The sequence below is a fragment of the Lissotriton vulgaris genome, chromosome 1_1 (assembly GCF_964263255.1).
Source record: "Lissotriton vulgaris chromosome 1_1, aLisVul1.2, whole genome shotgun sequence".
Lineage (NCBI taxonomy): Eukaryota > Metazoa > Chordata > Amphibia > Caudata > Salamandridae > Lissotriton > Lissotriton vulgaris.
In genome coordinates this window covers 1,904,804,600-1,904,830,474 of record NC_141685.1, presented here as the reverse complement: position 1 = coordinate 1,904,830,474, position 25,875 = coordinate 1,904,804,600, and the positions used below count along the sequence as shown (strand labels likewise).

Here is a 25,875-nt window from a genome sequence, read left to right as displayed (position 1 = left end):
AAACAGGAATACATTTAATGAAAATGCGAGATTTACATTCAGCAGCTTTTCAGTGTGCCATGGCATAAATCGCTTGTGCAGGGCATGCCACGGGCCCAGTCCCGTCAGCAGCCCTCCTAAGGCGAAGCTCCGGTCACTGGCTTTAAAATGACGTCCATCCATCTGTCAACAAGGACACTCAAAAGGACTAATGTGAGATGAATTGAGAGCCAGGCATGCTGCTTCATCCTAAAGAGTTCCCGTTGTACCTTCTCTGTAAGCTGTATTGTCCTAATTCTGCCCTGTGCAGCTCCCATTCAGAACCAGAGACGTTCAGGGAGGTGTAAACAGCTCTGACCTGAAAACGGAGAGGATAAATGTATTCTTCACAGTTCAATGTACGCAGGAAAAATGCAACGAATCAACTAAGCCCAAGGTCGAGAGGTTTAAACCTTTGTTTTCATAGGCCTGTGGCAGGATATTTAATCAGGGGTTTATATTCGTTTAATTGTGAATAGCACAATTAGGCATTATCAGCTAATTGCAATTACCGGTGTAGGAAGCTCAATCTTCATAAGTACTGACCCATTCAGTGTTATCTTTCTACTGTGGCTGATAGATGCACGTGTACGTGTTCTTGGCAGCGCCTGTGGATGAAATACAAGGTCTTTGTGTATCCACTACTCAGCTGCCATTGCTGCAGGATTCCAATCTGAATGATTTCAGTGTGACCACTTACTAAAATTCTTCAGGAATCGGTCTGTGTGTCTACTAATGGCAAAACATCAAATGTAACCACATATATTGTTTTACAAAACAAGAAGTTCAAAATAAGTGTCTACAATGTTTCATGAAAAATAACATATCAAGGCACAACTATGGTAGAAGTATATGTCTGTATGTTATCAGCTAATATCAGATTGCAGTCTCAACAACTACAGTACACTAATAGCTTGTACCACTGTGAAAGACAATCTACTCCACTGTATAAAAGAACATAGGCACGTCTGTCATCGTACATCGCAAATAGAAAAAAAATCTCTAACAAAAAACCTTTGTGCACCATTGTGTTGTGTCACAGCATGGAAGTTATGTTCCAAAACATTTCTAAAAACTACAAAAGGACGTGAACATTTTAAACAGTGATAGGCAGCTCACAACTTCTCATTAAATTCATTTTTTTGTCCTGAAAATTAACACAAGGCAATAGGGTCGCATTGCGTAGTTGGAGACTCAGCGGGTGCCAAGACGTCTTCATTGGATCGTGAGGTCAGATTTCCAGAAGCTTGTAGGTGGGAGGGATAGTCCGTTTCATTTGTGTCTGTGAGCACAGCCACTAAAGGTGGATCAGGCAAACTTAAGGTGTCTTCCAAAGATGCCGGTATGTTTTCTATGGTCATGCCCATGTCTTTGCTGTGCTCTGAAGGAGACTTCCGTTTAATTCGCCTATAGCTTTTGTCTTTGTTTTCCATACCTTGCTCGCTTTTAGCGAACCTCCCAAAGAACCATATGAAAAATCCAAATAACACAAAGGCTAAAAGACTGGGAATAAATGCCAGGCACTTCACATCAAGGCTTGCACCGGTGTATCTACTGCTTAAAAACATATCACCATCAGCGTAGCTTCGATTAGTGCGCGGGTCAATCACAGAGGACCTCCATTGCCAGGATAAGGTGGTTTGGTTCAGGTATTGCAGGATATTGGGATCTTCCACCGTGAAGATCTTTTCCCCGGGTCCAGTGTACTGACCATATGCCGGAGGATTGTAAAAGATTTGGTTCTTCCACATGTTTAGATCGAGGATCAAAACGAGACAGATCACCCCATAGTTAAACCATTTCCCTGTATAAAAATACATAATTGTAGCATTAGGTTAAAATATAAGAGAATCAACTGAAACAGAAGTATTGTGTTAAAATACAAACAGTATATCCATAAACTATGTATAGCCATTATATTAAGATTTTCTAAATATGAAAACTGGATAAAACTCAAAGAACCTTTCTAATGTTTTCTACAAACACATAAAACATGTAACTCTAACATTTTTTACAGGAGGAAAATAACATTTTATAGGAATTTAATTGGTGACCAGGTGATAAAACAGTAAAGATCTAGAGCATTTGAGGTGAAATTTGCAAAACATCAGCATATCCAGATATTAAACGTCTATTAGCCCCTGTTTCCTACCTTACATACTATTGTGTTGGTCAAATCTGAATCTATAATGGAAAGCCACATGGGATATACTGGCCCGCTCTAACGGACTAGCCTTATTTCATGACAATTTTGGCACACCAGACCTTTTCTCACACCTTAAAAACCGGATATCAGTTGCCATCATGCACGGACAAGTTATGCATACTCAAGCTGGGTGGCTGGGGCTCAGCCAGCCACACAACACACAGGGAAGGGCTGACTGAAATGTACAGAATGGCTTCCTATGAACAAAGTATCTATAGACTATGGGAACAGATGGCTGCATTCCTCAAAATATGAACCTATGAACTTGTTAATGGAAAAAATCACAGTGGGTGCTGCTTTTAATTCCCCCTCCCCTGCCCCAGCCACACTCTTCTGTGTTATAATATTTTACCACTCATTAATGATCTGAGGCACTACTTGGAGCCATTTGCAATGGTGAAGATGAGAGGATATTCTCAGTGACAGATGTTGTAGATGTTTTGTTTTCCTTTCCCTATTTGTATCCTTTAGATTGCTTTTCATTTACTTGATTTGCATTTTTAAATGCCAAGATCTCAAGGCTATGGACACAACAGTACATGTGCTCCACTGGGTTGTACATGCTGTTGTGATTTATCATTCAAAACAGAGAAAAGCCTTAATAAAGAATTGATCCAAAAATCTATTAGCCCTGATCCCCAGATTAGATTTTCTTCAGCAACACCGTTCTATTAATTAAAAAAACAATATTTCTTATATGAATGTCCATGAGTATATGCTATCAATCAATCAAAGTGAGCTTTATTCGATTTCTTTAATGGGAGTCATAAAAGCAAATATGGGAATACAACAGATACTATTTACATAGCTAAAACCATGTACAGAATGATTAAATATACAATAAGATTATTTAAAAATGAAAACTTGAGCAACAACTAATAAAAAAGTTCATCATAAAATACTATCTTGTTTACATCACCAGCTGATCACACTATAATGGCTTTTCTACATCTAATTAAATTCTTTAGAAAGATTGCCACAGTCCACATAGTATACTCAAGATCTAAAAGATCTAAAAGCTGGAGAGATAAAAAAGCTGGACGACATTGTCTGAGACCAAGAAGCTTTAAAATCGGTATAATCCACAACTTTCTCTTAACTTCATAGAATTTACAGAAGAGCACTGCATGAAATCTTGTCTGCTGTCACATTCCATCACATGGGTATTTACAAAGCGTGCTTGACCAATTATTTATAATAGGAAAACTTATTAGACATTGGAAACTGTCAAACCTAAAGCGAGTTAAAGCTAATATATCATGCATACACTCTATGATTAGTAAATAAGGCTGCATATCTTCAATGGCCAATACCATTTGATTATTGCGTACAATAGGTCTCATTATTTCCATGTAGAATCTATTTGACTCCAGTACTGTCATGCAATCTCTTTTAAGATCTTGTCAACTGACAAGTACTAAAGATTCTGGGTCTTCATAATATTTTGGGTGACCTAGGTCGCTAATAAATTGTTTAATGTATTTCAGCGTAGGTATATTAGGCACCCATTGTAATTTAGTGCAATCCATTATATTATCCCTGTTGAGGGTGGTTTTTTCCGAGGACCAGATCTTAAGCCACAGGAGGATTAACTGTATTTAAAATAGGTCTGCTATATAAGGTAACCCCAACTCTGTGCGGCAAACATACGTAGAACAACTTCCCGGAACAGCTAAAATAAATCTTAAAAAGGCATTCTCCACTAATTGCAGGGGCTGGGAATCACAATAGCCCCTTAGCCCTGCACCATATAAACCAGTATTTTACACATTTGGCCATATATATATTTATTAACTCTTCAGGTGATCTTTTGCCCAGCTTTCTTGAAAAATTAGCCAAGGCTGCTGTAGTTTCATAAACAGTAGCTTTCTAGATTTAATAGCTTGAGACCATGAACCATTCTGACCAAAGAAGATGCCTAGGTAGGGAAATATTTTAGTAGCTTTGACCTTCTTGTTATCTATGAAAATATCTCTTCACTTTGAACTCCCTTTTCCACATTTCAGTATGAAGGTCTTCGATATGTTAATTTGCAGTCCCAAGTTCTGCATATATGTGGAAAAACTTGTTAATACACATTGTAGCCTCTACCATGTGCGTGCCTATGCTATCTTTTTGTGGTTTTTTTAGTATTACATCTACTAGAGCATGGTGGGAGCAAGCAAGTTATCAGCAATGCCTTTTCAGAGACAATGGTAGATGTTCACATGAAATAAATCTGCAACTATTGCTGCTGTTGACCATAGAAAAACACATTTTCCTGAGACCCGAAAATATAAAATGATACTTGGCATCCTGAGGTTAATATAGTGTAAGAAACTTGGTTATTGGTTGACTGGGGTGTGAGACCTGGTCAAGCAACAACCACAATCCTTGTCAGGTGAGGGGCAAGCCAACCCTAAATTAATCTGAGCTCATACCTCTGGTAGCTTGGCACACAGGTGTCAGGTTTAACTTTGAAGAAATGTGTTAAATATGTATGCAAAACATCAAACAGTAATAAAGTGAAATACCACGCAGAAAGGATCCCACAACAGGTTAGAATTAAAGAGTAATTTTCCATCAATAAAACAAGCCGAAAATTATACAAATCTATCAGTAGAACCGGTGGTATGCAGTACCATTTTATTTTGTGCAATAGCTGCAAAAAGCACAAACTGTGGATATCTGGTTGCGCCGGACTGGGACAAAGTCACTAGTTCAAGCAGACCTTGATGTAGTATGGGCCGGCTACAAAAACCCCTTAAATCCTGGTTTGTAGAGGCGTATAAGATGCGTCCAACAGCCGAAGAGATGTGTCATTTCCAAGCTGAGGCTAGGTTGCAATGCAAGGTCCTGAAACATTGTCAAGGATCCCCCTCTTAAGCCCACTTCCAAGAGTCCAGGACTGGAGTGGCACCACTTGGCAGGGTAGACTCACAGATGGCAGAGTCCAGGTGCCAGTGTGTGCCTGTTGTGTCCCTGAGGTTTTAGATCAGGAGGCCAGCCAACTAGCACTTGGAGTCACTCAGGGATTCTGGTTTCAGTCCTTCTCAACCAGGCAAGAGGGCAGCAGGTCATAGTGGCACTCCTTTCAGCAGCACATCAGTCATTCTTCCTGCCAGAGTTTCCACAGGTCCAGACCTGCACTGAAGAGTTGTTGTCTGAGGCCCTATTTGTATACCCTGGTGACATCCTTCTAGAAGGTGGGAGAAGCTTCCAGACAGTGGCTTTGAAGCTGACAGCTGACAGTTCAAATCCCCTTTTCCCTGCTGAGCTTAAAGTGGGGAGAACTACCCAACCCCTTGACAGTTATATTCACTAAGGCAGGAAAACCTTGATAGATCAGCAGTGGTGTGGTCTGACCCACTATGGTGTTCCACCATAAAGTCTGTTACCTGTAGGGAGATGGACCTCCTCAATAATTTTGGATTCTCACCCCTCATTTGCATGAGCCTCTTTAGGGGTCTGTGGTCTGTCTGAGCCCAGGAGTGAGACCCAAACAAATATAGCCTCATCTTCTTCAGTGCCAAGGCCATAGAAAAGGCTTCACTCTCAAAAGCACTCCACCTCTGTTCTCTCTGAAGTAGCCTCCTTGACATGAATGCTACAGGTAGGTCTAGGCCCTTCACATTTAGCTGTGATAGAACTGACCCTGTAACATACTACGTGGCTTCTGTTTGGACAATAAATTCCTAGGTAAAGTCAGGGGCCTTGAGCACAGGAGCTGTGGACATTGCCTGTTAAAGGGAGTCAAAGGCTTTCTGACAGGCCTCTGCCCAGATCACCTTCTTGGCCTGCTTCTTGGACACCAACTCAGTCAAAGGGGCAGCAATGTTGCCATATCCCTTGCCAAACATACTATAATCCTTAGTGAGACCTAGGAAGGCCCTTACCCCTGTTAGAGACTTTGGGGCTAAAATAGCAAATACAAGGAGATGATGGACGGAGTGCTGAAACTTTTCAGACACTCACCGCAGTCACAGATCTGAGTTGAATCCATCATCATTCTTTAGCTCACTTTGCCACCTCAGTTCAGACCCAGCTATATGCTAATCAGTCTTGACCCTGTGCCTTATGGATCAGTCCAAACCGTACACCCAAGCCAGGTCTTCCCTGAACCAGAAACAAATATTGTGTTACTGGTTTCGGGATAAAACCCATCTTCAGTTAGGCCAGCTTGAATCCAGTGGCAAAGTGAGAAAGAAACCCACGCCTAAGCATTCCCTGCCAAATTAAGGCGAACATAACAAACACAAGGAGATGATGGACAGAGTGCTGAAACTTTTCAGACACTCAACCCAAATCACAGATCTGGGCTGAATCCATCATCATTCTTTAGCTCATTTCGCCAGCTCAGTTGAGACCCAGCTAAATGCAAATCAGTCTTGACCCAGTGATTCTTGGGAACAGTCCAGCCCGATCTGCCAAGCCAGATCTTCCCTGAACCGGAAACAAGCATCCTGCGACCAGTTTTGGGGTAACACCCCTAATCAGCCAGGCTAGCTTGAATCCAGTGGCAAAGTGAGCAAGGGACCCACGTCTGGGCATACCCTGCCAGCTTAGGGTGAACATAGCAAACACAAGGAGATGATGGACAGAGTGCTGAAACTTTTCGGACATCCTCTCCCCGTCACAGATCTGCGTTGAATCCATCATCATTCTTTAGCTTGCTTTGCCTCCTCAGTTCAGACCCAGCAATATGAAAAGAAGCGTCCTGGGACCGGTTTTGGTGTAGCACCCCTCATCAGCCAGGCTAGCTTGAATCCAGTGGCAAAATGAGCAAGGTTTCAGTTCAGTCCCAGCTATATGCAAATCTGTCTTGACACTGTGCCTCATGGGAACAGTCCAGCCCAAACTGCCAGGTCTTCCCTGAACCGGAAACAAGCATCCTGGGTCCGGTTTTGAGGTAACACCCCTCATCAGCCAGGCTAGCTTGAATCCAGTCTGGGTATACCCTGCCAACTTGGGGGGAACATAGCAAACATAGAACACATTGGGGCTTCCAAGCCAGAATAGTCTCTATCTTGGCGTGGAGAGGTTGTACCTTACCCCGCTCTATCTGGCACTTACTGGCCTTGATAGTCAAGCCTGTGTGTTGCAGGGTCTGAAGCACACTTCCTGCAGTGAAATAGGTGGTCATAACAGGCACTGCTGAAGACAACTATGTCATCTAAATATGAAGCACTGAAGGCGCTCATCCCAGCTAAGACCCAGTTCACCAGTCTCTGGAAAGAGGCTAGGGCATTTTGCAGTCCAAAGGGCATCCCTTTAAAATGAAAGTGGCCTTCTGGGGTAGAGATGTCTGACCTCTGTTTAGTCCCCTAGTTCATGGCAAACTGCCAGTACACTGAATTCAAGCAAAAATTGCTCACGAACTTGGCAGCCCCTAACTTATCAATTAGCTCATCAGCTGGAAGGGATGGGTGCATATCAACATTGGTTAACAGTGGTAAAGTCCTAAAGCAAACAAAAAAAGTTCAGCAAAATTGAGGAGTAGAGGCAAAAAGGTTGGGGGAGACCATTCTAAGGACAGCAGGTCTAACATATTGGTCAAGAACATTCTTAGTATCCTCAATGTTCTTTGAAAGAGATAACCAGAAGAGACAAATGTATTGTTTGATCAGAGCATCTAATGCAGAGTTCATTTCGACTTGTAGCACTCTAGATATAGGGCACAAAAGTAACTATATTCTCATAACTGAAACACATTTAAATCAACTGACTTGGACAAACCATTTTGTTTTTTCTCAATTCTTTCAATGTTTGGGAATTCTAACACTATTACCTAATGTGTTTATAATACAACAAATTGCCAATATAGTTTTCTTAAAACTATTAAATTGTGTTTCTGGCCATTTGTCTTCCTGGCAAAAAAGTTAATTGTAATGGTAGTCTGCTGGATTTGTCCTTCCTGTATGCACTTTTTGCCACTATATTTTTTGTATGTTTAGATAACATTCACTATAAAAGCAAAGTAATGTTTTAACCTATAGATAGCAATCAATCATTCAACCAATCTATATATCTATCAAGTTACCAATCAATCAGTCTTTATTTGGTTATATACTTTGTTAACCATAAAAGATACTTATGAAAAGCAACCACACTAAAAACAGATATAATGAATTACATGTTACAAACCAGCAGGCAACTATCCCCCAGTGCCTTAAAACGTGTTCATAAAGTAGCTGACTCAAACATTGATGTGAGTCCTTGGTCTTATGTAACATTCCCTAAGCACTGATTTATTCATGTATGATTCATTGTCTCTGTATTTGTGTGTGATGTAAAGTGCTACAACACCATACACTGGTATAGGAGGTGCTATAAAACAAATGAAATACATTTGAGAAAGGGTACATGGAGCGATTAAGGGCCTTGCTGGATGGTGATAGTGACTAAATCATTGAAGAGCCCCCAAAAAGATTTTTGAATCCTGGTTAACTGTAAAGTCATAATCTGCAATGCTGTAAAAGCTAATACAATTTAATATATAATGTAAAATGTTTTGTAGAATTCACTATTTTTGTCCACATTTTCTTTGGGGAGAACCCCTCCAAATCTCCTTGTAATTGTCAGGCTCACTCGCTGCACTCACTGTTTATTTTTATTTATTTATTTGAGGTTTATATAGCGCTGGCTAGACCTGGAGGTATCAGAGCACCTTACATGAGGATCAGAGTTACAGGTTACAAGTTACATTTGTTACAAGAGCAAAATCAAACAGGAAAAAAGAAAGCAAAGTTACGGAATTTCATCAGGGGAGGGGGAGGGAAGGGGGAAAAAACAGGGAGACAGGGAGAAACTGTGCCCAAGGTCTGGCTGGGCTGGTGAAGGTTGAGGGGATGAACCAGGGCTGATCTCCTCAATAGCTGAACCGCTGTGCACCATAAAGGGGCTCCCTGTCCAGCCCTGCTCAATAGTCCCATATGCCTACACAATAAGTAAGCACAGGAAAACACTTGTGTCTATAGATTTCCATAAGAGGCACAATTGTTTTTTTCAGAACGTTTAATGCTACAAAGAAGAGAGAACCCAAAGCACTGCACAAACTTTGCTTTCTAACAAGCAAACAGGGCCTGTGGTGTCCTTTACATCAAACATAACCTCTAGGGGAATGAAGAGATCTGATCAATCACTTTAGCCTTGACGATACAGGAATGAGTTTTCCAACGTCTTTGAAAAAAAGTCATAATAGAGGTATTTGTGTAATTGATCTTTAAACCCAACTCTTCCATAAACTACACAAAAAAACACAGACGTTTCTTCAGACCATTTGGGGTGCTAGACATGATGACAGCATTATCTGCATACCGAAATCAGGCCCAGACCTACAATTAACATTGGGCATATCCTGGCAATTAGATACCAGGGAGGACTCCATCCAATTAAAATATAAAAGGAATACAAATTGGTCAAGAACACATACTTGGTGAACGCTGTGGCCAAACCAAAGGTGCTGGTGCAAACCCCAGTGGTTCTATAGCAAACTATTACAGATAGATCAAAATGCAACGCAAACAAGAAGTCCACAACGTCCGGTTTCATGTTCCTCATAATCTGGATTGATTAACGCGGTCAGATGCGATCGTGAAATCCATAAAAGCCCTATACAAAGAGCCATGTTCGGTCATTGTATATTTAGAGATCAGTAAATAAAGGTTCAAGCATTGTTCTATTGTCCCAAGCCCCTCTCAAAAGACATACTGAGCTGCTGAGGAAATATTGAGCTTAGAGGTCCATTGTAGGAGCTTCCTGAGAACTACTATTCTAATGATCTTAACAGTAGAGTCTAGGAAGGATATAGGGCATTAACAACGTGGGGCCCTACAACTGCCCTTTTTTAAGTACAGGAACAATTATGGCAGATCCCTATGACCTGGGTAAGCCAACCTTTCAGCAGCGTTAATGGCATTAGCCAACAGGGGTCCACATAGCTCAATGTTTCTCTTAAAAGGATCCATCATGAACCCATCTGGGCCTGGTGCCTTGTTACTTGGGCTATGCTCAATAGCTGCTGTGACCTCTACTAAATCAAAAGTTAACCTGGAAGTGTATACACGAAGAGATTGTTCACATACACTGGTGCTACCAGGGGTAAAGGAATATATGGATTTGAAATTGGCGACCCACTCTTCTTGAGAAATATTCTGGGCAAAATCCTGGACCGGCACTTGGGAAGCCCTGATGGAATTTTTTTCAAACGGCAAAAGCATATATAGACTTGCATGAGACTACCACGTTTTCCCAAGTCTCCCACCCCATTGCTCAGCTTCATCAGAGCCATAGAGGTATACCAATCATATTACAGGTATCTAACTGATATTTGAATTATGTGAAAAGAATTCCCATTAAAGGGTCCTTCTACCGTTGTTTAAACCTTTAAACCATTTCTCGAAATGGTTGCAATGAAAAATATTGGTATAATAATGATCCTTTTCTTAATATTAAACTAATCATAATGCTACTTGCACTTCAACATGGAGAAATCAAGTAACTAGGATCCGACAATTAATCACATTGTCAAACAAATGAGCATTTAAAACCTAATCAACAATAGCTATATATGAAATCAATCTCTTGTCTTGAACAAGGTTTTGCTTTAGTAGAGTTTGACATATAATAATCGGGAAAGGAACAACCATTAGCTAATAATACATGTTTTGTGATACATCTATTAAATAGGACCAAAAGTGAAATGTATTCTGCAAGGTGTCAATATTGACGCTGCAATCTATGCTTGATCATATTGTTTCCAACAGTCCAATAAATAGGTTTTAGGAATTAGTGAGTCTATCCACTGTTGAAAGACTCAGGGAGTATATTTGGTAAGCAGTCCTCCACCAGGAAAGCACATTCTGAGCATCCACCGTGTTGGTGGTCCAGAAAGCTGCTTGCCAGACTTTAAATGTATCCATAAGAACTGATATCTTAAACTCTTACATTGAGACTTCAAACTCATAATGATATTATTGACATGTCTGTTTAAAATGTTACCTGACAGTGATTTGTGACTCAACTACAGGTACTTTGTGTAGAAGTCACTCAACCATAGTTTTCTATCGTACAAGTTATTGAAACCTTTTGAAAGTAATATTTCCTTGGGGGGAATAGCAACTGCAGGCAAACCCCACATAGCACGCAGCAAAGGGGCAGTACTCCTCCTCAGTCTCTCCAGCTCTTCTCCTTGGCAGAGGGTCCTCTTGAATTCCAGGGATGATCTAAAGTTCAGGGGTTTTAGGACTAATACTTATACCCAAAAATGTCTTTGTTCTCTTTGTATAAGGGTCTCTGAGCCTATTCCAAACCAGTTCTGTCCTCTCTTGTGCAGCTGCCCGGCAGGAGGTGGAGACAGCATTGTGTAGGCAGACAGGCCCTATTCAGGTGCAAGGGAAATCTCCTCCCACCACTCTAAATGCAGACCGGGCCTATTCAGGTGCTAGTGAGAACTCCTCCCCCTACTCTATCGAGCCCAGCCCTGACTCATTCAGGAAAGGCAGGACACACATCAACCCCCCCCCGGTGGCTGTCTGAGAGAATGCACCTCCCCAGCACCTCTCACTCTAATACAGGGGTCTTCAATCTGTGGGGCGCGACCCCCAGGGGGGTCGTGGAGTCCTTGGAAGGGGGTCGCAGATTCTGTCAGAGTGCAGTTCCCGGCTTGGGCTGATCGAGGGTGCTCACGGCGGAGGCCTAATTCACACCGAGGTGTGAAAAACATCAAAGCCTCATTAACAAGTAGACCAGGAAGGAAGAAGACCAGAGAGATACTGACCCCCCCCCCCCCACCCCCATGAGAGAGGCACAGAAAAGGTAGATGGATGAATGATGGGTGGATGTATGGATGTAAGGATGAAGGATGGATGGATGGATGAAAGGGTGGATGGATGGATGAAAGGATGGATGGATGAAAGGGTGGATGGATGAAAGGGTGGATGGATGGAAGGATGAAAGGGTAGATGGATGAAGGATGTATAGATGGATAAAAGGTTGCATGGATGAATGATGGATGGATGGATGTGTGAACAGATGGGTGGATGAATGATGGGTGAATGGATGGATGAAAGGGTGGATGGATGAAGGATGGATGCATTGATGGAAGGATGAAAGGGAGGATGGGTGAAGGATAGATGGATGAAGGATAAATGTATGGATGTAAGGATGAAAGGGTGGACGGATGAAGGATGAATGGATGGATGAAAGGGTGGATGAAAGGGTGGATGGATGGAAGGATGAAAGGGTGGACTGATGATGGATGGATGGAAGGGTGGATGGATGTATGGATGGATAAAAGGTTGCATGGATGAATGATGGATGTGTGAAAAGGTGGGGGATGAATGATGGGTGGATTGATGGATGAAAGGGTAGACAGATAAAGGATGGATGTATGGAAGGATGAAAGGGTGGATGGATGAAGGATGGATGTATGGATGGATAAAAGGTTGCATGGATGAATGATGCATGGATGGATGAGTGAAAAGGTGGGGGGATGAATGATGGGTGGATGGATGGGTGGATGGATGAAGGATGGATATATGGATGGATAAAAGGTTGCATGGATGAATGATGCATGGATGGATGTGTGAAAAGGTGGGGGGATGAATGATGGGTGGATGGGTGGATGAAAGGGTGGGTGGGTGGATGGATGAAAGGGTGGATGGATGATGGAGAGATGAATGGATGGGAGGGTGGATGGATGGATGGATGGATAAAAGGTTGCATGGATGAATGATGGATGGATGTGTGAAAAGGTGGGTGGATGAATGATGGGTGGATGGATGGAAGGGTGGATGGGTAAAGGATGGATGTATGGATGGAAGGATGAAAGGGTGGATGGATGAAGGATGGATGTATGGATGTAAGGATGAAAGGGTGGAAGGATGAATGATGGATGGATGGATGAAAGGGTAGATGGATGAAAGGGTAGATGGATGGATATATGGATGGATAAAAGGTTGCATGGATGAATGATGCATGGATGGATTTGTGAAAAGGTGGGGGGATGAATGATGGGTGGATGGATGGATGAAAGGGTGGATGGATGTGTGAAAGTGTGGGTGGATGAATGATGGATGGATGTGATGAGGTCTAACAGGCGCATTTATGGTTGTCAAAGGTTGATGATGAGGAGTACCAGTTTCTAGAAACTTTTGTCGGAAGGGGGTCCTTACCCCTAAAACGGTTTTACAAGGGGGTCTCGGCATCAAAAAGTTTGAAGACCTCTGCTCTAATACCAGACAGTCAATACACCAACAGACAGAGACACACTGTGAAACAAGAAAATGTCTACTTTCTAAAAGTGGCATTTTCAACACACAATTTAAAAACCATCTTTACTTAAAGATGTGTTATTAAATTCTGAGTTCAGAGAGCCTACATTTTATTTCTCTATCCTGTCAAAACGAGAAGTTAAATTTATAAGATGTTATAAATAAACACCCATTTTATCCTATGGGGCAAGATAGCCTTTCATTAGTGAAAAACAAATTTGTCAGTATTTCACTATCAGGACATGTCACACACGCCAGTATATGTCCTACCTTTCACATACACTGCACCCTGTCTAAAGGGGTATCTTGGGCCCACTATAGGAGTGCCTTACATGTAAAAAAAGGGAAGGGTAGGGCCTGGCAAGTGGGTGCACTTGCAAGGTCAGCATGGCAGTTAACAACTGAGCACTGACACTGCAGTGGCAGGTCTGAGTTACCTTTGCATAGCTAATCATGTGGGTGGCACAATCAATGTTGCAGGCCCACTAGTAGCATTTGATTTACAGGTCCGGGCACACTTCAGTGCACTTTATTAGGGACTTACCAGTAAATCAAATATGACAATCAGGTAGAACCAATTGTAACTACAATTTACACAGAGAGTATATGCAGTTTGTAAAATTTTTTTTTTTTTTTAAACTTTATTTCTGGTTTTTACACAGACAAGAAGCAGTGATGATACGATGCAGATTATAGCAACAGCAGCGATAGGTTACAACCATATCAAATCGTACAGTGTACAGTCATGGTGACGTAAGCGAGAGGCGAAATACTATCCAACATGGAACATACATGTTTTACATACAACTAATCAACACAGTAGTTCAAAGTGAAGGAGGACATTAACGTCTCCGGGAGGAGGACTAAGCCAAACAGTCGGGAGGTACAAATGCCAAAGCCCCATGTCAAACAGCACCCATCATTCGCATCCAACAAAGGGCATCTAGCCCGCTCCCTCTGGGACTATACCAGCCCCCATCTGTGAGTCCTGTGCCGCCTTGTGTGGGGCCACGTAATCTCTGTATGGGCCCCATATGTCCATAGGTCGAGAAGTGCTGGGGAGTACGGAGTAAAATTCTTCACATTAGACATTGCAAAACGCCAAGCTTCTAAGCCAGGCCTGACGAGTGGGGACTCTGCTGCTGCCCCACAATAGCACAATTTCCTGATTGGCCAGTAGAAATCCCAAGGGCGGCAGTTTACGAAACTTCCGAGGGAAGTTGAACACATATCCCAGCAGGCCTATTTCGGGAGTGGGAAGAAGCTGCATGGACAGTATGTCCCCTAATGTAGCGTGAACAAGCGTCCAATACTGATGTCTTTTAGGGCACGTCTAGGTGAGGTAAGCGAAATACGCAAGGGGAGACATGCACTTTCGACAGTGGTGTGGCCAAGTGTGGTCTATTCTATGGGAGCGTGCGGGAGTGTGATACATTCTACGGAGAAACTTAAAATGGAGTAGTTTGTGTCTGCTATTCAAGGAGACCTCCCCAGTGGCTCTACAACACTGTTCCCATTGGTCATCAGTAATAGTCTTGCCCAAATATACCTCCCTGGCTGCCCACACCCTAGCATCAGACACAGGCCGAATCGCACAACACTGTTTATGTAATTTGGAAATCAAATGTGCACCCGCCGGGCTCTGTATCAACAACGTCATTGGAGGGAGAAGCAGGGAAGGAAGAAAAAATGGAGCGAAGAGCGGAGCTAACACGAGTCAGGACGAACGTGTCCATAAAGGTGCGCTCACTAAAGCGGTCCTCTTCCGAGATCGAAAAAGCATGACCATCCGGGAATAGATCGCCAAATGTGCGAACATGAAACTTCTCTAACGTACGTTGGACCAAGGTCTCCCCAGTTATCGGAAGAGAAGAAGGATTAGGGAGAGGTAATTGAGGGGAATATAACTATCAAATCCCAGCAGCCTAACTTAGCCTGTCCCAAGCCCAACACGTGGTCGAGACCGTTTGAACATCTTGCGGGTCCCGGGGGAATCCTTTGGGCAGGATATGAATGAGCTGACGCGGAAGAACCAAGTCTGCCTCTGGTTTGAAATATGGTACGCAGGCATCCGGGTGAAACCAGGCATACGCGTAGCAGCATTGTGCAATAGGTAGTACAAATAAAAATCCGGAACCCCAAATATAGCAAGGTAAGAGTCTTCCAGCAGACTGGGGGCGTCTTGTCCCCCCACACCAAACGTATAAGTAACGTACGCAGTTGCAGGAAAAGATTCTTCGTAAGCGGGATGGGGATATTGTTAAAAAGGTAGAGAAACCGGGGTAGGACAACCATCTTAATAACAGCAATCCTGCCAGTCATGGACAACGGAAGACGTAGCCATTTCACGATCTGTGACTCCAAGGAACTAATCGATCTGCCGTAGTTGAATCTAATCATTGTGGCAGTGTCAAGGTGAACATGAATTCCAAGATACCTAACCGAGTCACTACACCATTCCAAAGGGAATTTGCAAGGCCAGGCGTTGGTGTAGGAAGCGAGAGGGAAAATAACAGAATTGTGCCAATTAATACTAAGTCTAGAAAACCTACCGAACCTAATGATTTCTAGAAACAAGGGCTCGAAGTTAACATGGGGCATCCTAACGTAAAGGACAGTGTCATCCGCATACAAAGTCATTAGAAGAGGACCCGTTCGAAATTGAAGGCCACGGTGTAAGTGATTCTCTTGGAACTGGTGCACCAAAGGGTCCATAGCTAAAATAAAAAGGAGCGGGGACAGAGGGCACCCCTGTCTCGTCCCGCGGGTTAAGGGGAAAGGGTCAAAAAGAGTGCCGTTAAGTCGCAGCCTGGCCATCGGACTGGTATACAGCAGAGCTACTGTGGAAACAAAGTACTCAGGCATACCCATACGGCGCATGAAAGAGAGGAAAAAGGGCCTTTCCAGGGAATCGAATGCCTTCTCCGCATCCAGAAATATGGCAGCGGCGGGCGTGGAGGGGTCAATCCTATGCTACACAGTGTTCAAGGTCCTCAAGTTAAGAGAGGTGGTTCTGTGCGGAACGAATACCGACTGAACCGGCGATATGATAGATTCCATCAATAAAGACAACTGAATCGCAATAACCTTGGCCAGTATTTTATAGTCTAGGTTTAACAACGACAATGGCCGATAAGAGCCACACAATTTAGGGTCTTTCCCTGGTTTATGCAAAAGAGTAATCACAGCCTCTCTGAACGTAGGGGGAAGGATACCGACCTCAAGCGCCTCCGCATAGACCTCCACCAACCTTGGAACCAGAATGTCCTCAAATGCCTTATAAAAGTCGGCCGAAAACCCGTCAAGACCCGGCGCCGAAGATCCCCGCAGAGCGTCAATGACCTCAACAATACTGTCCGGGGTAATGGGGACCGACGAAAAATCTTGCATGTAGCGTTCTAAATACACTAGGGCGACCTCCGATAAGTAGTCTCCCTGATGGAAGTGTAGAGTTCTTTGTAATAGGAAAGGAAATGATTACAAATGTCCGGGGTAGAATGTAGTGGAGTGTCATTAGGGCCAGTCATGTCAGTGACGTAAGCAGTGTCACGCGGGGGGCGCAGAGTGTTAGAGTATATGCACTTTAGCACTGATTAGGAGTGGTAAAGGTCCAGAGTCCTATAGCCAACAGCCACAAGTCAGGAAAAAATAGGAGAAAAGAGCAAGAAGTTTGGTGATAACCCTGCAAAAAGGGCCAAGACTTACAAGATGGATCAAAAAGGATATATTTATATCCTGTATCAATAAGTCTGGATCTTCCATTTGAAAAGTGATGAAGAAGCTTCAATGTCTGCTTTCCGAACTCCTGGTGAATAAACACTCTGGGGCATATGTACAAGCCCCTATCTCCACCACAACATCTCTTTTACTGACGCTGTGGTAGTGATAGGGGCTAAGCCTTAATTAACGTGGCTTAATGCTGCCTTGTTAATAAGGCCCCCTTTCACGCTATGGTTAGCATGAAAGGGGTGGGCAGTGGGTGTTGTGGTGGGTGTTCCAGCGTAATACCCATTGATTTTGATGCTGCCCTCTATGTACAAGCCAGGGTGGCCTACATAAGAGACAGTGCCAAAATTAAGACCAGGTACAACCTGGTCTTACATTGACAAACCAAGGAGAAATACATTATTTATTTATTTTATTTTATTTATAAAGCTTTATATAGCGCGAACAAGATCCCGAGGGATATCAGAGCGCTTTTCTGCTCATTTTTAGGCCTTGAGCCTAACGTGATACACTGCGCAGCAGTGTTTGCACAGGCGAGAGTTCTTTTGTACGGGTTTTCAAAATTGACCTGGAAATTCCACACGCTCGTGCGTGTGCATTTCCTATGGTCCATTTTGACGGGCTTTGCGTGTGTGTTGTTTTTTTACAGAATACGCAATAGGCCATAGGCAGTCGCGTAGCTCCGCCCATGGCCTATTGGTGTCTGTTAAGCGCACCAAATCCCATATGTCATCAATTATCGTGCCCAGACACGGGCGCACCAATTGAAGACATATGCCTCGCAGTGGCGCGCGCGCCTGCTCCTTTCGCAGGCTTTTTTTTTTTACAATAGCGATCGAGAAAAGCGATTGCTTTCAGTGCCTGCCTTCGGGTGATGCTTGCAGCCACTGCTGCTTTTCGGGTGGTGAGTGGTAGGTGTAGTTGATGACGCTATCATCCTGGTTCCCTTAGGGTTATCATCACTTATGTCTTGCCCTCACGTTGAATAGGGCACTAAACGCCAGCCTCAGCAGCTTGGGTGATGCTCCCGCCTCTCGCCTTTAGGGTGATAGATAGGCATGTTTTTCAAACTGAGGTGCGTCACTGAAGGCCCAGCCTCAGCAGCTGGGCTGATGCTCCCACCTCTTGCCTTTAGGGTGACTGCTCAGCCTGGTCTTGGGGTGATGCTCTCGCCTTTAGGGTGATCCCTCAGCCTGGTCTTCACACTGAGGTGGGTCACCGAAGGCCCAGCCTCTGCAGCCAGGGTGATGCGCCCGCTTTTAGTGTGACAGCTCAGGCTGGTTTTGGGGTGATGCTCTCGCCTGTAGTGTGACTGCTCAGGCTGGTCTTCACACTGAGGTGGGTCACCCAAGGCCCTGTCGCTGCTGCTGGGTGATTGGTCACCGCCTGTTGGCTTCAGGCGGTGTTATTGTTCATCTAGCTCGGTGCTCCGGTTAAGAGTGGTTACTGCCCGGTCGCAGCCTGCGGTGCCCGGTGAGGCCGCTTAGCTCTGGTTGCCCAGAGCACCCTCCAGGGAGGTGTAGCATGGGCCGGGACCTCCTCTGCAGCCGCCTCCTCAGCAGCAGACACGTCCCTGCGGTGCTTTCTGTCTCCCGGCGCTGCCTCCGCACAGCGCTCTCTAAGAATAGACAGAGTCCGTCTCTGTCACCACAGCGCTGGCTTTACACAGAGGCTTTGTCATGGCTACAGAGCTATTAATACTCGCATGAGGGCCTGGTACCCGCAGTGCCATGGCGCGGTGTCACCTGGGGGGTGTTTGTGCCGTTGCTAGGCGTAGCGCTTTGACACCAAAGCAGCGTGGAGGGAGCCGTGTTACAGCAGGGCAGCAGAGACAGGGGTGGCACTTGAGGATGGGGGCCGATGGGAGCTTGTCAGAGGGTTGACTGTTTGTGATCTATGGAGGTTACGTTTTCCAGTGACCACCGGCCCCGTGGCTGTGAGAGTCGAGCGCTTCGGTCATCGCGGAGTTCCCATCGGTCACTGGTCAGCAGGGTCTCTTGCAGTGTGGCCGTCACTTCCAGACGCACTAGTTACCTTGAACACGGCTTGTGTGACAAACAACACTTTTTAAACAAGAGTCTGAAACGTGTGTGTTACGTGGGAATGATGGCCGATGGCAGGGTGGGGTGAGAAGCAGAGGCTGCGGAGAGAGGGTGAGGGGTAGGAAGATTGCAGGGGTGGAGAGTTCAGGGTAGGAAGTCGCTGTGTTGTGTATATATGATACATAGATTGGAGAGTTACTATGGACTGAAAGCTGGCCTAGGCATGTATGGGCAGAGTCTGCTGCTGTCTGTCAGTTCTTCTACAGTGATGTTTCGTTGTCCATCTAGACCCGACCCCGTGAGGTGCCAGGACCACTCGGGTGCCAGCTACATGTGCTCATGAACCAAGCTCCTGGCTTCTGCTTGTTGAACTGTGGCCCCTTCTTCAAAGCAAAGGCTGTTCCCTCCTTCACTGCTTGATGGACACTGCTGGTTGAGGGCGGTCCACAGGAGGAGCAGCCTTGTTCTATTGGAATCCTGGGGATGCCCTCTGACCTACCATACACACAGGTGAAATAAGCACAGGGACCTGGCTGTGTTGTAAGACTGGCTTCACGTCTGAAAGCCAAGCCTACTTACGCTGTGCGTGCTTGCAATACTGTGACCGCACCATTAGACTCGATTTAGAAAAGGGGATGGTGATGAACAGAGTGTCTGAGTTAAGCAGACCACTCTTACCCAGTCCAAAGATCAGGGCTTGATCCATCACCGTTATTTATCTCACTGCCCCATCCCAGCTCAGAACCTGGCTATATGCAAATCAGTCTGTCCCTGGCCCAGTGCATCATGGGAACAGGGCAGACTAAACTACCAAGCCAATTCTTCACCAGAAAGGAGACAAGCTACCGGGGACCGGTTTCTGGCATTTCAGCCTTCTTCGGCCCGGCTTGCTTGAATCCTGATGGAGCAGTGAGAAAGGGACTCATGTCTGAGTATACCCTGCCACACCTATAGTGGCCAAAAACGATTTAGAAAAGGGGATGGTGATGAACAGAGTGTCTGAGTTAAGCAGACCACTCTTACCCAGTCCAAAGATCAGGGCTTGATCCATCACCGTTATTTATCTCACTGCCCCATCCCAGCTCAGAACCTGGCTATATGCAAATCAGTCTGTCCCTGGCCCAGTGCATCATGGGAACAGGGCAGACTAAACTACCAAGCCAATTCTTCACCAGAAAGGAGACAAGCTACCGGGGACCGGTTTCTGGCATTTCAGCCTTCTTCGGCCCGGCTTGCTTGAATCCTGATGGAGCAGTGAGAAAGGGACTCATGTCTGAGTATACCCTGCCACACCTATAGTGGCCAAAAACGATTTAGAAAAGGGGATGGTGATGAACAGAGTGTCTGAGTTAAGCAGACCACTCTTACCCAGTCCAAAGATCAGGGCTTGATCCATCACCGTTATTTATCTCACTGCCCCATCCCAGCTCAGAACCTGGCTATATGCAAATCAGTCTGTCCCTGGCCCAGTGCATCATGGGAACAGGGCAGACTAAACTACCAAGCCAATTCTTCACCAGAAAGGAGACAAGCTACCGGGGACCGGTTTCTGGCATTTCAGCCTTCTTCGGCCCGGCTTGCTTGAATCCTGATGGAGCAGTGAGAAAGGGACTCATGTCTGAGTATACCCTGCCACACCTATAGTGGCCAAAAACGATTTAGAAAAGGGGATGGTGATGAACAGAGTGTCTGAGTTAAGCAGACCACTCTTACCCAGTCCAAAGATCAGGGCTTGATCCATCACCGTTATTTATCTCACTGCCCCATCCCAGCTCAGAACCTGGCTATATGCAAATCAGTCTGTCCCTGGCCCAGTGCATCATGGGAACAGGGCAGACTAAACTACCAAGCCAATTCTTCACCAGAAAGGAGACAAGCTACCGGGGACCGGTTTCTGGCATTTCAGCCATCTTCGGCCCGGCTTGCTTGAATCCTGATGGAGCAGTGAGAAAGGGACTCATGTCTGAGTATACCCTGCCACACCTATAGTGGCCAAAAACGATTTAGAAAAGGGGGATGGTGATGAACAGAGTGTCTGAGTTAAGCAGACCACTCTTACCCAGTCCAAAGATCAGGGCTTGATCCTTCACCGTTATTTATCTCACTGCCCCATCCCAGCTCAGAACCTGGCTATATGCAAATCAGTCTGTCCCTGGCCCAGTGCATCATGGGAACAGGGCAGACTAAACTACCAAGCCAATTCTTCACCAGAAAGGAGACAAGCTACCGGGGACCGGTTTCTGGCATTTCAGCCTTCTTCGGCCCGGCTTGCTTGAATCCTGATGGAGCAGTGAGAAAGGGACTCATGTCTGAGTATACCCTGCCACACCTATAGTGGCCAAAAACGATTTAGAAAAGGGGATGGTGATGAACAGAGTGTCTGAGTTAAGCAGACCACTCTTACCCAGTCCAAAGATCAGGGCTTGATCCATCACCGTTATTTATCTCACTGCCCCATCCCAGCTCAGAACCTGGCTATATGCAAATCAGTCTGTCCCTGGCCCAGTGCATCATGGGAACAGGGCAGACTAAACTACCAAGCCAATTCTTCACCAGAAAGGAGACAAGCTACCGGGGACCGGTTTCTGGCATTTCAGCCTTCTTCGGCCCGGCTTGCTTGAATCCTGATGGAGCAGTGAGAAAGGGACACATGTCTGAGTATACCCTGCCACACCTATAGTGGCCAAAAACGATTTAGAAAAGGGGATGGTGATGAACAGAGTGTCTGAGTTAAGCAGACCACTCTTACCCAGTCCAAAGATCAGGGCTTGATCCATCACCGTTATTTATCTCACTGCCCCATCCCAGCTCAGAACCTGGCTATATGCAAATCAGTCTGTCCCTGGCCCAGTGCATCATGGGAACAGGGCAGACTAAATTACCAAGCCAATTCTTCACCAGAAAGGAGACAAGCTACCGGGGACCCGTTTCTGGCATTTCAGCCTTCTTCGGCCCGGCTTGCTTGAATCCTGATGGAGCAGTGAGAAAGGGACTCATGTCTGAGTATACCCTGCCACACCTATAGTGGCCAAAAACGATTTAGAAAAGGGGATGGTGATGAACAGAGTGTCTGAGTTAAGCAGACCACTCTTACCCAGTCCAAAGATCAGGGCTTGATCCATCACCGTTATTTATCTCACTGCCCCATCCCAGCTCAGAACCTGGCTATATGCAAATCAGTCTGTCCCTGGCCCAGTGCATCATGGGAACAGGGCAGACTAAACTACCAAGCCAATTCTTCACCAGAAAGAGGACAAGCTACCGGGGACCGGTTTCTGGCATTTCAGCCTTTTTCGGCCCGGCTTGCTTGAATCCTGATGGAGCAGTGAGAAAGGGACTCATGTCTGAGTATACCCTGCCACACCTATAGTGGACAAAAACGATTTAGAAAAGGGGATGGTGATGAACAGAGTGTCTGAGTTAAGCAGACCACTCTTACCCAGTCCAAAGATCAGGGCTTGATCCATCACCGTTATTTATCTCACTGCCCCATCCCAGCTCAGAACCTGGCTATATGCAAATCAGTCTGTCCCTGGCCCAGTGCATCATGGGAACAGGGCAGACTAAACTACCAAGCCAATTCTTCACCAGAAAGGAGACAAGCTACCGGGGACCGGTTTCTGGCATTTCAGCCTTCTTCGGCCCGGCTTGCTTGAATCCTGATGGAGCAGTGAGAAAGGGACTCATGTCTGAGTATACCCTGCCACACCTATAGTGGCCAAAAACGATTTAGAAAAGGGGATGGTGATGAACAGAGTGTCTGAGTTAAGCAGACCACTCTTACCCAGTCCAAAGATCAGGGCTTGATCCATCACCGTTATTTATCTCACTGCCCCATCCCAGCTCAGAACCTGGCTATATGCAAATCAGTCTGTCCCTGGCCCAGTGCATCATGGGAACAGGGCAGACTAAACTACCAAGCCAATTCTTCACCAGAAAGGAGACAAGCTACCGGGGACCGGTTTCTGGCATTTCAGCCTTCTTCGGCCCGGCTTGCTTGAATCCTGATGGAGCAGTGAGAAAGGGACTCATGTCTGAGTATACCCTGCCACACCTATAGTGGCCAAAAACGATTTAGAAAAGGGGATGGTGATGAACAGAGTGTCTGAGTTAAGCAGACCACTCTTACCCAGTCCAAAGATCAGGGCTTGATCCATCACCGTTATTTATCTCACTGCCCCATCCCAGCTCAGAACCTGGCTATATGCAAATCAGTCTGTCCCTGGCCCAGTGCATCATGGGAACAGGGCAGACTAAACTACCAAGCCAATTCTTCACCAGAAAGGAGACAAGCTACCGGGGACCGGTTTCTGGAATTTCGGCCTTCTTCGGCCCGGCTTGCTTGAATCCTGATGGAGCAGTGAAAAAGGGACTCATGTCTGAGTATACCCTGCCACACCTATAGTGGCCAAAAACGATTTAGAAAAGGGGATGGTGATGAACAGAGTGTCTGAGTTAAGCAGACCACTCTTACCTAGTCCAAAGATCAGGGCTTGATCCATCACCGTTATTTATCTCACTGCCCCATCCCAGCTCAGAACCTTGCTATATGCAAATCAGTCTGTCCCTGGCCCAGTGCATCATGGGAACAGGGCAGACTAAACTACCAAGCCAATTCTTCACCAGAAAGGAGACAAGCTACCGGGGACCGGTTTCTGGCATTTCAGCCTTCTTCGGCCCGGCTTGCTTGAATCCTGATGGAGCAGTGAGAAAGGGACTCATGTCTGAGTATACCCTGCCACACCTATAGTGGCCAAAAACGATTTAGAAAAGGGGATGGTGATGAACAGAGTGTCTGAGTTAAGCAGACCACTCTTACCCAGTCCAAAGATCAGGGCTTGATCCATCGCCGTTATTTATCTCACTGCCCCATCCCAGCTCAGAACCTGGCTGTGTTTGGTTTGCCCTGTTCCCATCATGCACTGGGACAGGAACAGACTATTTTGCATACAGCCAGGTTCTGAAACTGGGATGGTGCAGTGAGCTAAAAAACGGTGTTGGATCTAGCCCTGATCTCTTGACTGGGTGAGAGCTTTCTGCTTAATTCAGAGACTCTGTCCCTCACCACCCCTTGTTGTAAATATTTTTGTCCACCCTAAGCGTGGAAGGGTATTCTCAGATGTGAGACTCTTGCTCATTGCACCATCAGGATTCAAGCAAACCGGGCCGAAGACGGCTGTAATGCCAGAAACCGGTCCCCGGGAGCTTGTTTCCTTCCCAGTGTAAGAATTGGCTTTTGTAGTTTGGTTTGCCCTGTTCCCATCATGCACTGGGACAGGAACAGACTATTTTGCATACAGCCAGGTTCTGAAACTGGGATGGTGCAGTGCGCTAAAAAACGGTGTTGGATCTAGCCCTGATCTCTTGACTGGGTGAGAGCTTTCTGCTTAATTCAGAGACTCGGTCCCTCACCACCCCTTGTTGTAAATATTTTTGTCCACCCTAAGCGTGGAAGGGTATTCTCAGATGTGAGACCCTTGCTCATTGCACCATCAGGATTCAAGCAAACCGGGCCGAAGACGGCTGTAATGCCAGAAACCGGTCCCCGGGAGCTTGTTTCCTTCCCAGTGTAAGAATTGGCTTTTGTAGTTTGGTTTGCCCTGTTCCCATCATGCACTGGGACAGGAACAGACTATTTTGCATACAGCCAGGTTCTGAAACTGGGATGGTGCAGTGAGCTAAAAAACGGTGTTGGATCTAGCCCTGATCTCTTGACTGGGTGAGAGCTTTCTGCTTAATTCAGAGACTCTGTCCCTCACCACCCCTTGTTGTAAATATTTTTGTCAACCCTAAGCGTGGAAGGGTATTCTCAGATGTGAGACCCTTGCTCATTGCACCATCAGGATTCAAGCAAACCGGGCCGAAGACGGCTGTAATGCCAGAAACCGGTCCCCGGGAGCTTGTTTCCTTCCCAGTGTAAGAATTGGCTTTTGTAGTTTGGTTTGCCCTGTTCCCATCATGCACTGGGACAGGAACAGACTATTTTGCATACAGCCAGGTTCTGAAACTGGGATGGTGCAGTGAGCTAAAAAACGGTGTTGGATCTAGCCCTGATCTCTTGACTGGGTGAGAGCTTTCTGCTTAATTCAGAGACTCTGTCCCTCACCACCCCTTGTTGTAAATATTTTTGTCCACCCTAAGCGTGGAAGGGTATTCTCAGATGTGAGACCCTTGCTCATTGCACCATCAGGATTCAAGCAAACCGGGCCGAAGACGGCTGTAATGCCAGAAACCGGTCCCCGGGAGCTTGTTTCCTTCCCAGTGTAAGAATTGGCTTTTGTAGTTTGGTTTGCCCTGTTCCCATCATGCACTGGGACAGGAACAGACTATTTTGCATACAGCCAGGTTCTGAAACTGGGATGGTGCAGTGAGCTAAAAAACGGTGTTGGATCTAGCCCTGATCTCTTGACTGGGTGAGAGCTTTCTGCTTAATTCAGAGACTCTGTCCCTCACCACCCCTTGTTGTAAATATTTTTGTCCACCCTAAGCGTGGAAGGGTATTCTCAGATGTGAGACCCTTGCTCATTGCACCATCAGGATTCAAGCACACCGGGCCGAAGACGGCTGTAATGCCAGAAACCGGTCCCCGGGAGCTTGTTTCCTTCCCAGTGTAAGAATTGGCTTTTGTAGT

The 25,875-nt window shown here is 45.5% G+C and overlaps 1 protein-coding gene across 1 annotated transcript in view; it reads right to left on the bottom strand.

Moving 5' to 3' along the window:
- Positions 1 to 747: 747 nt before the first annotated feature.
- TMEM117 (transmembrane protein 117) overlaps positions 748 to 25,875 on the bottom strand; it is a 2,083,068-nt gene continuing 2,057,940 nt past the window's right edge. Inside the window, exon 8 of the mRNA XM_086938367.1 lies at positions 748 to 1,822. Coding sequence (XP_086794493.1) covers positions 1,173 to 1,822 — 650 coding nt within the window. The 3' untranslated portion in view covers positions 748 to 1,172. The remainder of the gene's footprint in view (positions 1,823 to 25,875) is intronic.